The sequence below is a fragment of the Larimichthys crocea genome, chromosome XVIII, assembly GCF_000972845.2.
Source record: "Larimichthys crocea isolate SSNF chromosome XVIII, L_crocea_2.0, whole genome shotgun sequence".
NCBI lineage: Eukaryota > Metazoa > Chordata > Actinopteri > Sciaenidae > Larimichthys > Larimichthys crocea.
In genome coordinates, this window is record NC_040028.1 from 20,467,941 (window position 1) to 20,484,748 (window position 16,808).

Below are 16,808 nucleotides of genomic sequence, written 5' to 3' on the forward strand. Positions count from 1 at the left end.
CCACACACACACCACACCCACTTTTCCGAAGTTGAAGACATTTTGTGGCCTGCTGAAGTGAGATCATCTGTTGTGAACATGTGACGTGTTTAGGTGGCCAATAACAGCTTTACAAAATGTTGCGGCCCCCTTTTCCCCCGGTTTCCCCCCCCCCCCCCCACGCCCAACCTTCCCCCCGTTCCCACCTCCCCTTTTCTTGTTGATGTGTGTGTGTGTGTGGTGACAGAAATCCTCCCAGACTTGGAGAGCTTGTTTTTGTTTTATTTTTTTAGAAAGAATACATCAGCTGCATGATAATTAAATTTTAGGTAGTAATATGATAACCTGCAACAGCAACCAGCAGTAAGATCTGACATTGCAAGACTATGATACCTCCTCTGACTAACACACACACACACACACACACACAGTGTTTTCTTGCTTGCACCAGCCTTTTTTTCACCTGAGGGTGCTAGATTAGGCCACAGTGTTAACTTGTAAGTAGTTAGGTTGGAAAGATTTCCAACAATCGGCTCAAATATTGATGAATTTCTGTTTTTTTGTTTGTTTGTTTGTAGCTACATCTTGACCAATCAGACTGGAGTGCAGACAGACCGGATGTTTTCACTCGGTGTCATCTCGTTTGGTCAGTTTTAAAAACACACAATTATTTATTTTATTTTATTCTGTGAAATGTGGTGCTGTCACTGACAGATCTGCTGCTGTGTGACTGTACAGCTGTAGGGAGGTAGATCAAACCTCTCCAGGAGAGTGTGAGCATTAATGCAAGACTGATGTATTTATTAATATGTCTTTTAATTTTGCAACAAAACTCATTTTTTAAAATCAGGAAAAATGAGTGTTGCGATGTGTGTTTAACACACACCAACAAAAGTACAGTGTGTGTTTGTGTAATTGGTGTATGGGTGTGCCAGTCAGCTCTCACAGCTCTGCTTCCTCTTTTGCTCCTCTTGCTTATGTATGCATCTACAATACAACACGCACTCCGCCTCCCAGGATCCTAATTTCTGTCTCACTGTAACTCATTCAGAAAGTTGTGGTGGTCGTGTTGGAGGTTGCTGTGCTTGAGAATGTGATTTGTTTCGGTGGTCGTAGCCGTGCCTTTGGAGAAATAAAAACAGAAAAAAGTTTGATGGCATTGGTCAAGTGTAAATCAAGTCCTCAGGTCGTACTTTTGATATTGCATCACAGTGTACTTGCTCTGTCTGCATCCTGTTTATTGCTGCTGCTCTGGCTTCTTCTCCGTGGCAGTGGGAGGAAGCTCGTGATAGTTCACATGAAGTAGTAAATAACCCAAATGAATTTCTGGAGGAATGCGTAACGCCGAGTGTGTGAATGCATTGTTTATACGGTCAGCGGCAGGTACGGCGTTTGTGTGTTGAGATTAAATATTTCACCAGACACACAGTGGACACGCCGGGTGTGTTTAGATGACAGAGACTGCTGTTGGTTATGTGGGAATCAAACCTTTTGAAGACAGGCGCTGTCTGTCCTGTTGACAGACCTGCTCTCCTTAAAGAGACCTTATTTAACACAACGCATGATTGTTTACTTAATTTTTAAGCTTAATTAAAATCATTCATGTAGATGATGTGTGTAGCTGAAGTGTGAAGAGTGGGTCTGTCACACCTGACAGTAAGCGGTGTACCTGTGGAGTGCAACAATGACTCAGAGGTCACTCTCTCTCTCTCTCTGTGTGCCAGTGTCGTCCTGTGAATCGCTTTATTCTCACGTCGATGCCGCGTACACGTGTCTGCACGTTTCATTTGACGAGACATGAGTACGTTTTCAGGGAATCCCACACTCACCCTGTGCCTGTGCTGGGCATGTTTTGCTGTGTGAGCACATGTAACAGGTTTGTCAAGGATTAAACACAAAACAGCACAGCACTGGTGTTTGTATGGACCCGAGCAGGTCTTTATGGGAAGTGATGATGACCAATAAAACGATTCACCACCTCTTAGAATTAGATAAACTCTATTTTAGATATTTTATTTATTTTAAAAAAGGTTATATTTATATATTTTTATTGACATGTCATCATGAGTATTTGCTGTTACTGCTGCAGAGATGTCCCGGCATGTGATGAAACATTTTATTACACCTTATAAAGTTGTGGCACGGTGAACATCTTTCCAAATCTAAAACAATGATTTGTCCCGCCTTACCTGGTGTGTGTCCGGCTTCAGGTGTTGTAATAAACGCCTCCCCCTGTATATTCTTCTATTTCTGATTGACCTTTAAATATATTCTGAAACCATATTAACCAGTGAGAAGTAAATAGATTTAAAGTTGTGTCTGCACATATTTACCTTGGAGCAGTTTCCTTCTGTGTCCCACAGATGGAAAGCTTTATGAACACAATCACAACTCAAATTTGCAAAGATTTTTTCTTTTTCTTTTTTCCCCACAGTTTAGATCTTCTCTTTTTTTAGTTTGTGCTCTTACAGCCAGAGGACGATGTAAAAGAGGCCAGTCCAGACCACTTTCTGTGGAGGAGGAGGAGGAGGAGGAGGAGGTGATGGGTTGTCATGTCCACGTTCCCCGGGACCGATGTGGGGTGTAGGAGGTTACTTGACCTTCAACCCTCGGGGTCAGGTGACTCTTTGAGGCCATTGTGACGGGGGAGCAAATGTCATAGGAACGGGTTAAAAAGGCTGAGCAGTGAAGGTGACATGTCTGGGCATGCTTCCTTAAAGGAGAGGGAGAAAAATGGGAGAGGTTAGAGTCAGTGATGTGAAAATACAACCTGGACTTGTAAAAAAAATTATCAGCTTAAAGAAGAAACACACACCATACCTGGTCAGTGCTGTGTGTGTGTTTTTTTAAACTCCTGTGGTGGTTGACTTATCCTTTAAGTTTAATTAATGCATTAAAAATGACATCCGCACATGACGTGCAAGATAAGGAAATGATCGGACAAATTTTCCGCATGTGAATCGAGGTTGGTGGTCCGAGTGCGTCTTTGCGTCGCGTAGATAAACATGTGACGGAGGGGCGGGGGTGTATCCGCTGTTTACAGCAGGAAAATAACCACGAGTGGACTTTTTAACCCGAGCTTACAATTAATTAATTTTATTATCCATGAATCAGCTGATCTTTACTGTTTTTAGTCATTTATGAATTAATTCTTGATGATTAAAACGGTGGCAAACACCTCGAAAAGCTGTAACAAACTGTGTATTTTTTATTTATTTATTGTTGCTGCTGGCATTATTTTATTAGGCACTGCTTCCAACTCTTGTTTTTATTTTTATATATATGTGTGTGTGTGTGTGTGTGTGTGTGTGTGTATATATAATATATATTTCTTTGGCAGGCGATGCGGACCCCGTTAGCCCAGGGGTCAGTTACAGATGTGACAGTTACACACTCCTGATGTGAAGCTGTAAATGAGCGCGGTGTAACTCGTCTGTCACTCTGTGCCACGGTTTAAACAAACTGAGGATTTTTTTAAGAAGCTGGGAATAATTGTAAAATTGGTTTTAGGTGTAAGCTCGTCATGTTCATACTAAATAAGCTCCTAACTGTTTTTCTGTGTTGTAGTTTTTATGTTGAGGTGTCATGCGTGCTTTAAATTTAATTTTATTGTTTTTAAACTGGAGCACTCACACACACACACACACAGACTTTTGTATCCCTGACAAATGTCATAATCTAAAGTCGAGTCTAATCCTGTATCATATGAACTATTAATAAAAACGTGCATCGCGTGAACGTCAGGAAATCTTCTTGGCCTGGAGCGAGTATCGCAGACGCTCTCAGACGACGCCTTCGTGTAACGATGTCGCCAGAAGTTGATTTCTTTAAAAAAAAATGATATTAAGTATCTGATTTGTTAGATTGACTTGTGATCTTTGAGTCAGCTGTTCCTGTGCCAGCACTCTGTGGCTCTTTTGGTGGGCTCTGTTGTTGCAGCGTGGTGATGTAACGTAGGTGTGTGTGTTTTTGAAATCTATCTTTCTGCTGTTTAAAAGTCAGATTTCAAAAAAAGTGTGGGTTCATTTCATGTCTGATGAAAGCCGTGTGTCTGCACAGGTGACCCTCAGATCTTTTTTAATTAATATTATCTGTGGTTGCAGCTTCTTCACCACATGACAAAAACCCCTCTGGGACATCAGAATAAAGGCCACAAATCTGTACTTTTCTCCAGCAGATGAATCAAATAGTTTGTTCCTCTGGGCTGCACTGGAGTTTGTCTGACAGAGGGACGCCTGCACGTCTCCTCACTGTCTCTTTCTGGATGTTAAAGATGTTATTAGGTTCAGGCTATCGGCTCCATCTCAGACCAAGATCGTAATTACAGGTCCATTGAGACCTCTAGTGGCAACAACACATCAGTTGGACCCAATCTGCCTCAGGATGAAGTGAGTTGTAACACCTTTCGTTTTAAGATTCAAACATGTGGTCTCTGCTAAAACTGTACGAGCTTCATCGATTCTGTCTCTGGGTCACTAAACGACACTGGAACAGACAAAAGAGATCTCGTCGCTTGCTGCCTCGACTCTCTCGCTTCATTTAAAGGTTACAGGGAATGAAAACAGAATATTTGCCTCATATTTCCTCCAGGTTGAAGCACACTGGGTTCTGCCGGCTGCACACTTAGCCGAGCACAATGCAGCAGTAATTATCTTTGAAACCTAAGAGTGCTCCACCGCTGAATGAGACATTACACAACAACGTTTGTAACTCAGACTCACTGTACACTCAGGTGTGTGTGTGTGGCACCTGTCAGCAGCTGAATGCCACAGTGTGTTATGACTGATACAGACTCCTTACTTAATATATTAAGTCTGAGTCATGCACAGTACAGAGAGTGTGGATTTATTTCTCACCACATCAGTGTTGTGAAGTTTGTCGAGCTGTGGTACGAGCACACGAGAAATGGGATTTAAAAATACAAAGTTTGTAATGAAGCTGAGCGAAAGGTGAAATAACAAGTGGTTTAAAAAAAACTCAAAGTTTGGATCAGGAGCACGGCTCTCCAACAAATCAGCTCTGGTTCTTGAGCCAGTTTCATTCAGATCCAACAGTGAATGATATAAAGCTGCCTCCTGTGTGAACAAGCCTGATATTTTCTGCCTGCTTCAGCGCTCGCCGTGTTGCTAAACTGTTAAAGTTTTTAACTGGTGCAGCTTCTAACTTGTTTTCTAGACGTGCAGCAGCTCTGCTGTTTCTACTGAAATGTCACCAGTTGTTGCGTTGGACTCGATTAGAGAAGTTGTACTTGAAGACTAAAGATGTGAACTGACAACCCTGCGCCTCGGCTGCTTGCTTCCAGTTGAGGGGAATCCTATTGTTGCAGCACACGGTGATATTTTTGTGTGGTGTTGTCGCAACAGTTTGGGAAAAGCCCCTCCGTGTTTCAACACGCCAGCGCCGCTGTGCATTAAGCAACATCCCTAAAGTTTTGTTGTTGTTTGGCGTGGACGAGCTGTATCTGTCCGACTGGCTTCAACCTCCATCCCAACAGCTTTGGCATGAGTTGGAGAGCTGACACGGAGCCAGGCGACGCCGGGCGATAACCAGCATCGATGCCCGACCTCGAGTCGTGGATAAATTAGAGCAGATCTGTGCAGCCGGGTTTTAAAATCATACTCAGACGTACTTTTGTCTCAACCAATGTGGTCGACGCCTCCTGCTTGGTGATGTTCACACTGGTGGTCGCTCACTTCAGTTCTGGCCAACCAATTACTGCTGCTTGATGTTCTGGTGCACCGGTGTGTGTGAACATCACCGTAGATTTATCTTGTGACCGGCGTCCACATACTTCTGACCACTTTGATGCCTAACTGTAATTCTCTTTGTGTCTGTTTTCCAGGCGGCGGCGGCGCTCGTCTCCTGCTCTACGAGTCGGACTTTAAATCTGCAGAAGAAGCTGCTGATCATCTTTTAAACGATAGGTAACGAGTGTGTCCTCGTCTGTGAACGTCATGTGGTTCAGACTCGAGGAGACAAACGTGAAGAAGATGAGGAGGAGAAGAAGAAGAGGAGCGTGACTGACACGTCAGGCGATGCTGTAGCAGCACGGAATGGTTTGTGGGTTACACAGAGATGCAGGCCATACTGTGCTGCCGCAGGAAAGCCTGAACAACTCGACCTGTTGCCCTGTTTACGAACACACACACACACACAAACACACACACACAGGATGATGAAGATGATGGTGAAGTTAAAGCTTGGCCGGTCGCCTTACTGTAGCAGCACGTAAATATTGGAGTTAAGACTCTAGCTGAAGCCTCCAGTATTGATCGTGCTGCTGAAGCAAAGCTTGACCACTCACAGTCAGCAGCACTGAGTACCCTCGCCTCACTCACAGGTACACAGGTACACCATCTACACACACACACCTGCGCTTTGTTTGTCTTCATGTTTTAACTGTGTGTCCGCATCATTTCACACTCCACTGTTCTGTCTGCACTCTGACAAATAAAAACCTGAACCGCCCTCTGTCTGAACACACTGACTGTTTATTTACATACACTGCATAAAGCTCATTGTAACACACACACACACACACACACACTGCGGGCCTCGCGGCCTGCAGGCTGCTCGTGGTGGGATGTCCGGCCTGCGCAGCATGAGCCGCCGTGACACACACACACACACACACACAGAGTTTTCCAGCAGATTAAAATGATTCACTTCATTTTTTAAATATTTAAAAAAAGATAAATTCGATGTTTTATCTTTTCCTCTGGGTTTAATCCCTCCCTGTCTTTATTTGAATCCGTCCTCAGCTCGTGCATTAACGCCTCCAAACTTATTCTAATATATTCATGCGTTAACTGAAATAACTGTGACGTGACGGCCCGTGACACGCAGAGGAGCGCATCCATTTTACGCGCTGTCGGGTCGGATACGCGCGTAATGCGCGCACCTCTGCGCCGGACCATAATCCCAAATCTCACATCCTCCACACCGAGGACTGGACTCTTACGCGCCGTTTACTGACTAAATTTTACACATCAATTTGCAAGGTGAAATAATAATTTAAAAAATCGGATAACTGAGTTTTTGCACTAATTTCCAAAGTGATCCGCTCCAGATCTTTTTTTTTTTTAATTATTATTTTTAATAAAAATACATGAAACAAATAAAAGTTGTGACATTATTACATTTTTCCTGATCACATCCCGCCACATTTCACCGTGTGTGTGTGTGGCAGCAGCAGTGCTCCTCCATTTGGCCTTGTAGGCCTTTTTAATAATTCAAATTCTCAGATTTAGTTTTCGCAGCTTTAAATTCAAAGTAAAGTGAAGTCAGGATTTTAAATGTATTTATTATATATTTATATATTTTAGAGATAAAAGTGGCGCGTTTTTAGGACGGGTTTTTAAAGGCTCGATTTTATTTTATTTTTGAGGAATCTTAAAAATCTCAGATCTGCTCAGGCCTCGTTCGTTTTGTTTTATTTAAATTGAATATAAAACTTTATAATGACACATCTGCAAGACGGACATCTATTTTCTCTCTGTGTGTGTGTGTGTGTGTGTGTGTCAGCGGAATTATTTAAATTACATTATTAAATATTATAAATTCTTTCAGCGCTTCCTTTTATTTCAATTTAAAGAAAATGTGATCCGGCCTCACGCTCCACGTTTCCATTTTTACATTTTAACTGGATGCTTAATTATAAAAATTACACAGCCACAGTTTCCAGAGTAAACGTGTGAAATCAGCTGGTTTAATATGACATTAATAATAATAATAATAATAATAATAAAAGCAGGTTCACACTCAGCCTCTCACTCTTCATGGTATCTGGACTCAGTGATGAAGAGTTCATCAGGCCCTGTGCGCACAGCGCTGCGAGCTCATTCATCCTCATTAAAGTCTCTTTAATATTTGGATTGACTTCATGAAACTACATTTTAAAAACTCCCGGTGATAATTAGGACATAAACGCGGAGTGATACATTTATTTTCATCCTATACTCGCCTGGCAACAGAGGGGCTATATATACACATGTAGACGCGTGCCATGACGTACATCCTGAATTATGGTCAGTGCTGACATCACGGATTCACTTCGAGCTCTGACGTTTTGTTTTTCTCTCTTCGGGAGAATCGATGATAATAAATTAATATAATATATGATCACTGCTCTCTGGATAAACACTGCTGCTGTTGGCGAGGAGCCAGAGTTGTCACAGAGTTGCCCTCGATTTTAAAAACTCTAAAAACATTTGCACACACTTTATGTATTTAGATGTTAGTCAGCAGTAGAAAACACACACTCACACACACACTGACTGGACTTTAACTTAACAGCCTGCAGATGTCCGGACATGTCATGCAACCAGAGAAATGAGCCTGTTTTTTATTGTCACTGATAGAGTGAGCACAGCTTTTTAAAATGTATTTTAGATTTTATGACAGCACCGTGTTCTTTACGCCCTGTGTGTTTCACACGGGGCCTTGTTATGTAACGTGTGTAACCTTGACGAGGTTGCAGCAGCAGCATCACTGCGCTGCACTGTGGTGCTGATGTGACTGAACGAGCTGACGTGTCTCCTGAATGAAAACAAACACGGGGGTGAATTAAACTTCTCACTTTTTATTTATTTATATATCAACATCTTGCACATGTTTAAAAAAAAAGAAATCAAAAACAGGAAAGGTTGCACATTGGTGTCTTCTTTAAAAATCTGCAGTGTCGCTTCTGTTTGATTGCACATGAAGGCAGAACATAAGGTGTGTAGTAGGTGTGTAGTAGGTGTGTAGTGTTTCCATCGGGTGTCACCGAGTTTAATCACCTCATGGATGGATGACACGCGAGCCTAAATAATTAAAACAACTTCCAGCTGCCAATAAAACTGACAGCGGAGTCTATCAGGTTCACGACAGAGTCCTGACCTGCACCCAGTAAACTCGTGCACGTGTCAGTTATCCCCCGCAGGTGCGCGCCAGCGTGGGTAAGGTGCGTGGAGACCTCGGCGAGGAATGGTTGGATCTGTGAGCGCGCGTAGTGTGTCTGCATCAGGAGCAGCAGCAGCAAACTCAGGAATAAGGTGAAACATCTGCGGGCTGTCATCCGTGAGCCCCTCGCTCGGTGGGAGCCGCCGCCACACCCGTGGGGGACTGAGATCTTGTCCACTTCTCGGAGCCGGAGCGAGTCCCACTTTTTAACGTCGAAATTACGCACGGGAAGACCGACGTCCATGTCTTTACGAGAGGGCGGCAGAGTCTCCTTGAGGATCCCCAACTTCTCCCGAAACTCCTGCATCTGCTGCAGGAAGCACAGGGGGTCGGAGACGCTCCTGAAGGACTCGGCGATGCTGAGCGCCCGCTGGTGCTCCTCCACCGCCGCGCTCAGCTTGGTGATCTCTGGGTCGTACGCTTGCAGCACCACCAGCTTCAGCGTCTCGAAATCGGACAGGATCTCGTTCTTTTTGCCTTCGATGGCACTGATGAGTCTGTCGAAATAGTCTGTTACCTCCTCCGCGTCCTTGGTCACCGACTGAAGCGCTTTTTTCTTACTGGCTTGTAGTGTCTCCAGGCAGGACAGGATGTCTGCGCTCTGCCAGCTCTCCACCCCGCGCAGCAGCTCTTCAAACGCCTCCTTCTCTCGCTCGTACGCCTCCTCCAGGGAGCTGAATTTATGCCCTTTGTGGTCATCTGTCGTTGCGCAAAAGCCACAGATGAGTTTCAAGTCGGTGGCGCAAAATATGTTGAGAGGCTGCCCGCGGTGCTGTTTGCAAACAGACATTTTGGGCATGACCCTTATTTTGCTGTACTTCTCCACTATCCCGCGCAGGGAGTAGTTGATCTGCAGGCTGTTTGCGCCGTTGTGCGGGCTCTCTTTGCGGCATGTTGGACATTTGAAAGGCGTCCTGAAAGCCGGACCTCGGTTCCCCTCCAACAGTCCGTCCAGGCATTTCTTGCAAAAGCTGTGCGAGCACAACAAAACCCGCGGGTCCTCGAAGAGACCGCAGCAGATCGGGCACGTTAGTTCCTCTTCGAGCTGCTCCATGACGGCGATGATGGCACATCTGTAAACACATTTATCCAGGCGTCAAAAATGGGAGAAAACCCCAAAAACAGACAAACAAACAAACAAACAAGAGCGGATGTAAATGACACACGAACAAAGCTGCAGCATCGCAAAAGGATACAGATGTTTTCCAGCTGTGTCTGGAGTATTCCCATCCTGAAAGTGAAACTGGCTGTGCCCGCGTAAAAAGCTTGGCACGACCTCCGCCAAAAAAAAAAAGAAACAACCCTCCGTTTGCGCAACAACAACATCTCTGCAAGCAGCTGACGCTGCAACAAACTTGCGTGGACATAAGTCCCAAAAAAAATCGTTAATAACTTTACAGCAAACGATTTTTCCACCCCCTCCCTCTCCCTCTTTAGCTTTGTGTCACGGAGCAGCAGCCCTGGCTGTGTCGGAGCTCTGAATCACGTCTGAACCAATCCAATGCGACAAATGATCGGAACAAACAAGCGTCCGCGTTAACGTCGCTCCTGTTGGCAAGGTGGTGAAGTAAGAGGCAGCTGCGACAGATTTTTGCAAGCGCATAGTAACATGCAACTACTGGACCAAAAGAGATCACTCACCACCAGCTGCTGGAGACGCGCAAGTGCAACGCAATCATGGCGCTTGTTGCTGTGCAGACTTCACTCCCTTTTCCGGGTAGAGAGTTAACCGTTTCACTGACGCACAGAAAATCCACTGACTGGATTTTTTTTTAGCGCATTTGCGCACATGCACACCAGTAAATGCGCAAAAGCGCCATTTGGCGCAAAAGCCGCCTTTGTTTTGAGAATCTTTGCAGCTTCGTTGTGAGCGTTAGGTGTGTTTACGTTTCTGCCCCTGCTGGGTAATTCGCAGAGGGTCCCCTGACGGGCAGATGGGGGAGGGGCTGTTGCTATGCAAAACATTACAGCGTGAAAAAGTGTCAGCTCGGTTCTTTTAGCATCACACAGCTCTGCGTGCTGCCCCACTTAAAGAGCCGCTGCGGTGCATGTAAACATGTTGACAGCATGACACGGACCGACGTGTGTAAGAAGTAAACAGGAGCTGCGTGTCTGCAGGACGCTCCACTCCAGCCCCTGAAACTCGCTTTATTTCCACTCGTGGTTACGTAACACCGAAACCAACAGTTACTTAGTCACGTGTATAAATTTTGACCTTGATTTTCTTCCCTTGTTTCCATGCCATCAGGAGCAAACTGCCTATCTGTTAGCCGCTGTGATTGGATACAGTCGGGTATACAGCGAAGCGCAGGGGGCTTGTGCAGTTCCCACTCCCGCCGCGCAGTGTCGCTGTTGTCAGGGGGCGCTCTCACGTCACACGCTCGTTGGTTTGTTTGGCAGCTTGTTTCCGGATGTGTAGCTAGTGTCGGAGCAGACAGAGGATGGCTGCGATGTTTGCGTGTTGTCTGGGCTGCTGCGGGGACGGCGGGCCGGGACACATCCCGCTCAAAGAGATGCCCACCGTGCAGCTGGACACGCACCACATGGGTACGTGTTCGAGTCCGTGACGCGCGGGTCCGCTACTTCCGCCGTTAGCATCGGCTAGCTCACCGATAGCAGAGATTAAACGCGTTTTTAGCGACATAGAGTGATTTAATTTGTTTGTTTTAACACCCCGACTTAAACATACATTCATTTATACACAAATGTGACGTTAACGCGGCGTCACAACAGCACACAGGTCAGCTCGTGACGTTTCAGCGGCTAGCTACCGGTGTTTCGGTTCAACGAGTGACCGTGTTAAGTGGTGACCAACTGTCAAACATAAACACCAAAGATGCTACGTGTTTTGTCACCAATTAACACGGCCACCCGTTGAACTGAAACACCGGGCGCGAAAAAAATCGAGACGCTGGTGTTTCGGTTCAACGAGTGACCGTGTTAAGTGGTGACCAACTGTCAAACTTAAACAGCAAAGATGCTACGTGTTTTTAACACAACAGACACCAATTAACACGGCCACTCGTTGAACCAAAACACCGGTGTCTTGATTTATTTATTTATTTATTTTTTGCGCTCGAGTGTCACGAGCTGACCTGTCTGCTGTAGTTAAGTCGCATTAACATTATATTTATGTTTAAACAAATGTATGTTTAAGTAGAAAGTGTTAAAATGTGTTTAAGTCATTTTATGTCCCATAAGAAAAGACAAACATCACCGGTGTTTCGGTTCAACGAGTGACCATGTTAAGTGGTGACCAACTGTCAAACATAAACACCAAAGACTCTACGTGTTTTCAACACAACAGACACCGATTAACACGGCCACCCGTTGAACTGAAACACCGGGCGCTAAAAATCAAGACACCAGTGTTTTGGTTCAACGAGTGACCCCGTTAAGTGGTGACTGTTAGTCGAATGGGACGCCCCTAGCGATGGGAAGTTCAGTTCTTTTTAGGGAGTCAGATCATTTGACTCAGTCTTTGTGGACACACACATATGACTTAATAAAAGGGCTGTGGCTCAGGAGGAAGAGCGGGTCGTCCCCTAATCAGATGATCGGTGGTTCGATCCCCAAATGTAAAAACAAAAAATGTAATGTAAATGTTTTAACACCTCTTGGCGCATTCGGCTAACAGTCACCAATTAACATGGTCACCCGTTGAACTGAAACACCGGTGATGTTTGCCTTTTCTTATGTAACGTAGAATGACTGAAGTTGTGTATTTTAACACCCCTTACTTAAACAGATATAATGTTAATGCCACTTAACAACAGCAGACAGGTCAGCTGGTGACCACTAGCGATGGGAAGTTCAGTTCTTTTAAGGGAGTCGGATCATTTGACTCAGCTCACCAAGAACGACTCTTTGTTTTATATGTTACACCTCTAAAAAGCTGTTTTGATGTATGATTTATTTGTGGACACATGTATGACTTAAATTAATAAAAGGGGCAGCTGTGGCTCAAGAGGTGGAGCGGGTCGTCCACCATTAAGATGATCGGTGGTTCGATGCCCGGCTCGTCCAGTCTGCATGTTGAAGTGTCCTTGGGCAAGTTACTGAACCACAGATTCCTCCCTGTAAGTCGCTTTGGATAAACGACTAAAAAGTAAAAACAAAAAATGTAAATGTTTCAATACGTGTTGATTCGGTTCACAGTCACCTTTTAACATGGTCACCCTTTGAACCAAAACACCGGTGATGTTTGGCATTTCTTGTTATTATACATATTCAAGTACTCTGCTTTTCTCTGTCTTGCATGACTGCAAATGGAATATCTTTGCCCTTTTTTGAAGTACAACTCGTGACAATCAGCCAAATAATTGTCAGATTGCTCAGAGAGAGCGACCGTCTCTACGTTAGTTTCATGTATAACGATGTGTTTCTCACTACAAGCTGTCTTCTCGCCTCTTTTTTGTCTTTGCAGGCACAGATGTCGTCATTGTAAAGAGCGGCCGGAGAATATGCGGCACCGGAGGCTGTCTGGCCAACGCTCCTCTGCACCAGAACAAAAGTTATTTTGAGTTTAAGATCCAGTCCACTGGTAAGCGTCTGACTCGGAGCTGATTGAGATTTTCTGCTGCATTCTTAGCGAGAGTTCTCGACACAGACACGCTGAATCCAGCGTCTCATGACTGCATGCTCGCTGATGGATTTCTGCTCGACACTTGGACCCTCATGCAGCTCCACACAGACTCTTTTTATTAGTGTTCAGCTGAAAAATCTGCTGCGCACGTGAATTCCACTTTGTTATTATTATTTTATTTCATCGCAGCTGGCCCGTGTCCGTGTAAATACAATCCATTTCAGTCCGAGTGTTTTATAGCAGGTAACTCCGTGCTGTGCTCTGTGTTCAGGTGTGTGGGGAATAGGTGTGGCCACGCAGAAGGTGAATCTTAATCAAGTGCCTTTGGGCAGAGACACAAACAGCCTAGTTCTGAGGCACGATGGCTCTGTGTACCACAATAATGAAGAGAAGAACCGCCTACCTGCAAACAGCCTTCCTCAGGAGGGTGACATTGTGGTAAGTGCAGAATTTATTAACCTGATCCTGAATCTGATCTTTGAATCACCTGAGATCAGGTTAGTCTGTACTCAAAGTGACGCTTTGGACTGATCATCTGCTTAAAGACCAGGCTGGCCTGCAGGTCCCATGAGGCCTGCAGCAGATTTTGGTATCGTAGGCTTTTTATTTTTTATCCCCCAAGGCAGCTGGCAGACATCGATAGTCACATGATCCAACACGAGCTGGACGCCGTCTGTTTGTGTCCGGTTTGCCACATGTGCACCAAATTGCTGTTTGGCCTTGTTATTTTCTGTTTTGTTAAATGACAGATGTAAGTCGTAGAATGATTGAAGCAACATTTTATGAAATATGATGTTAACGAGCACAGGATTGGTTTCAGGAGAGCTGCAGAGAGTCATGACGGGCGAGTGTGCAGGATCCGTTGCAGACCTCCATCTATGTTCTTCTAGTCATGCCTCATTTTAGGACACCATGTGGTTCTGAAAACAAGAGCAGCAAAGATTAAAGCTGCTGCTGGAGCTTCAAACTTCATGAACAGACGTGTGAACATATGAACCTGTCAGGTGCTAAAACAGCCTGCAGGGAATTATTTCATTGAACAATATTATGTAGTCCACAGACTCAAATGTGTGTCCAACAGTCTCTGTGTGCTCTGGGCTCTAAAGTGTGGTCCAGGTACAGAAATCACCTGTGCAGGTAGGGGGCGTGGCCTCAGCAGCCCTGCAGTAAGCAGTGTGCTATGTGCATGTGACTGAGGAAGAGCAGATATTCAAGTGGACCTGCAGGAAATCTGGTTGTCTTAGTCAAGATGATGCTAAAATATATTTTCCAACTATATTTAAGTTCCTGTTAAAGGGCCGACCTTCAATGTTGTAAATTCCTGGTTTATTCCCATGAAAAGTTTCCCAGAATTTTGCAACCCTGACGGGAACAGAATAGAGTCGTAGGAGAGGAAAGCAAAGAACCTCTCTGTGTCTCTCAGGCGTTTCAGTGTTCATCTTTTAAAACACGAGCCCGGCGACGTGAAGGTTAAACCAGATTTCGCTGTGTGTGTCTCCCTCAGGGCATCACATACGACCACGTGGAGCTGAATTTATATCTCAACGGAAAGAACATGCACTGTCCTGCCTCAGGGATCCGAGGCACTGTGTACCCCGTTGTTTACGGTAAGTTCATCTGTCGACTTCTGTGAATTATCGTTTATTGACGAGGAACGCCTTTATGGCAGTTACAGTTTTCCTCCACTAGAGGGCTGTGTTTGTACATTTTTATGTAACACCGCTCACGTCAGGCTGTAAAAGATTCAGATAGCTCGAAGAGTGAGAGGTCAAGATGAAGTCTTTAGCAGGAAGCTGCAGAGTCATGCAGGGTTTGTTCTGCTGTCTCCTCTGGAACGACCTGTTCTAATCCTACAGCAGCACTAATGCAGAAAAACTAGTTTGAGCTTTCTTGTGTCTTAAGTGTGTGTGTGTGTGTCTGAAATGAAAGAAATGAAATATAATAGTACCCATGAGTGTGGGTCCTCTTCCACAGAGTCTGTTGTGTTTCACGACACAAACATCGGGCCTCTCTGGTTCTGTGAACACTTTCAGGGCGCATTCAGACGGCGTCAGGGGCTGTGCAGCGGTGTGTGACGAGCTGCTGAACGTTACGCTGTCAAACAATCAGGAAATAATTTTGTATTTCTCTGATTAACTTTCTTTAATCGAGGCTGCGCCCCCTCTCCTCTTTCACTGTCTGTGTCTTCTCTCTTCTCTCTCTTCAACAAGCCAGCGCAAAACAAACGAAACTCCTTCGTGTCGTGTTTTGCAGCGTAAACCGTGAGTCCGATTCAGATTTAGAAGCTGCTTCATGACATAAACAAAGTCAGAACACGACAGGTAGAGTCTCAGAGTTTAGATCAGGCTCACTGTGGAGGTGTGAGCCCAACCGGACCATCTGATTGGCGGCTCAACTTGGCCACCGCAGGTCGCTGTGTTTTCTCTGCAGTGCCGGGTCTCGTCTGAATGCGGCCTGATGTTTGAACCATACAGATGTCCAGTATCCCGATCTATACGTTTGTTACAAATTAAAACTTCCTATACTTTAGAATCCTTGATAGATTAAATAAAAAATTAAAAGATTAAAGTAAGCTGCTAAAGTTTTCGCTAAAGGAGCTGCAGTGGAAAGTTTCATTATTCCCCTTTTGAAACGAGTGATTGCTCTCTCACATTGTAATCCACAACAATGTGCGCTTTGTGTGATCTGTGTCTCGTAGCTTTGTGTCACTGGAGAGCCACACGCTCTGTTTCCAAGCGGCGCTTCAGACACAAACAGAATCTCTATGGATGACGTGTTGTCAGCACACCTCAGGTTAGCGACTGCTAACAAAAGCTGTAATTCACTGAGCGAGTCGATTTATGAGATCAGTCGGTCACCGCGCTGACGTTAACGGAGCTTATTCAGTGCCGAGCGATTATGTCCAAATAGTTTGACCCAGTTTCTACAGAACAAATAACTGGTTGGCTCTTTATTACATTTTGAGTACGACGTGACATGAGTAATCCACTCAGCATCATAATAAAATATAAATAAATAAAAAACAAACACACGATGGAGCCCAGAACGTCATCAGGCATCCGGGTTTGAATATTTGATGTAGCACACATACATTAAAGGTCCAGTGTGTACAAAAAATATATTTTCATCAGTGGTCAGTTCCTCTAACGTCCACCTGAGGCTGGCTCCAGAAGTGAGTCAGTCTCCATAAGTCCCCATGTCCAAATGTCCAACTTCACAGCAGAAATAAACAGGTTTACAGCCTGGTACAAAAAACAGTTTTGGTCTCTGTAGCTAATTCCCCCGTTCATGACAACTGTAC

The 16,808-nt window shown here is 44.8% G+C and overlaps 2 protein-coding genes across 2 annotated transcripts in view; one reads left to right on the top strand and one right to left on the bottom strand.

Moving 5' to 3' along the window:
• Nucleotides 1–8,553: 8,553 nt before the first annotated feature.
• trim13 (tripartite motif containing 13) lies at nucleotides 8,554–10,805 on the bottom strand. Its single transcript, XM_010746159.3, has 2 exons — nucleotides 10,564–10,805; nucleotides 8,554–9,995 (listed from the first exon to the last, which is right to left on the bottom strand). The coding sequence occupies exon 2, from the start codon at nucleotides 9,974–9,976 to the stop codon at nucleotides 8,792–8,794; it is 1,185 nt and encodes a 394-aa protein (XP_010744461.2). The 5' UTR covers nucleotides 9,977–9,995; nucleotides 10,564–10,805; the 3' UTR covers nucleotides 8,554–8,791.
• Nucleotides 10,806–11,239: 434 nt separating this feature from the next.
• Nucleotides 11,240–16,808, top strand: part of spryd7b (SPRY domain containing 7b) — an 8,570-nt gene continuing 3,001 nt past the window's right edge. The window contains exons 1-4 of the mRNA XM_027290843.1: nucleotides 11,240–11,469; nucleotides 13,349–13,465; nucleotides 13,779–13,945; nucleotides 15,012–15,114. Of these exons, the coding sequence (XP_027146644.1) occupies nucleotides 11,364–11,469; nucleotides 13,349–13,465; nucleotides 13,779–13,945; nucleotides 15,012–15,114 (493 nt within the window). The 5' untranslated portion in view covers nucleotides 11,240–11,363. The remainder of the gene's footprint in view (nucleotides 11,470–13,348; nucleotides 13,466–13,778; nucleotides 13,946–15,011; nucleotides 15,115–16,808) is intronic.

What these genes read in the sequence shown, in the direction of transcription:
- trim13 (XM_010746159.3), bottom strand. Translation starts at nt 9,976, where the DNA reads ATGGAGCAGCTCGAAGAGGAACTAACGTGCCCGATCTGCTGCGGTCTC.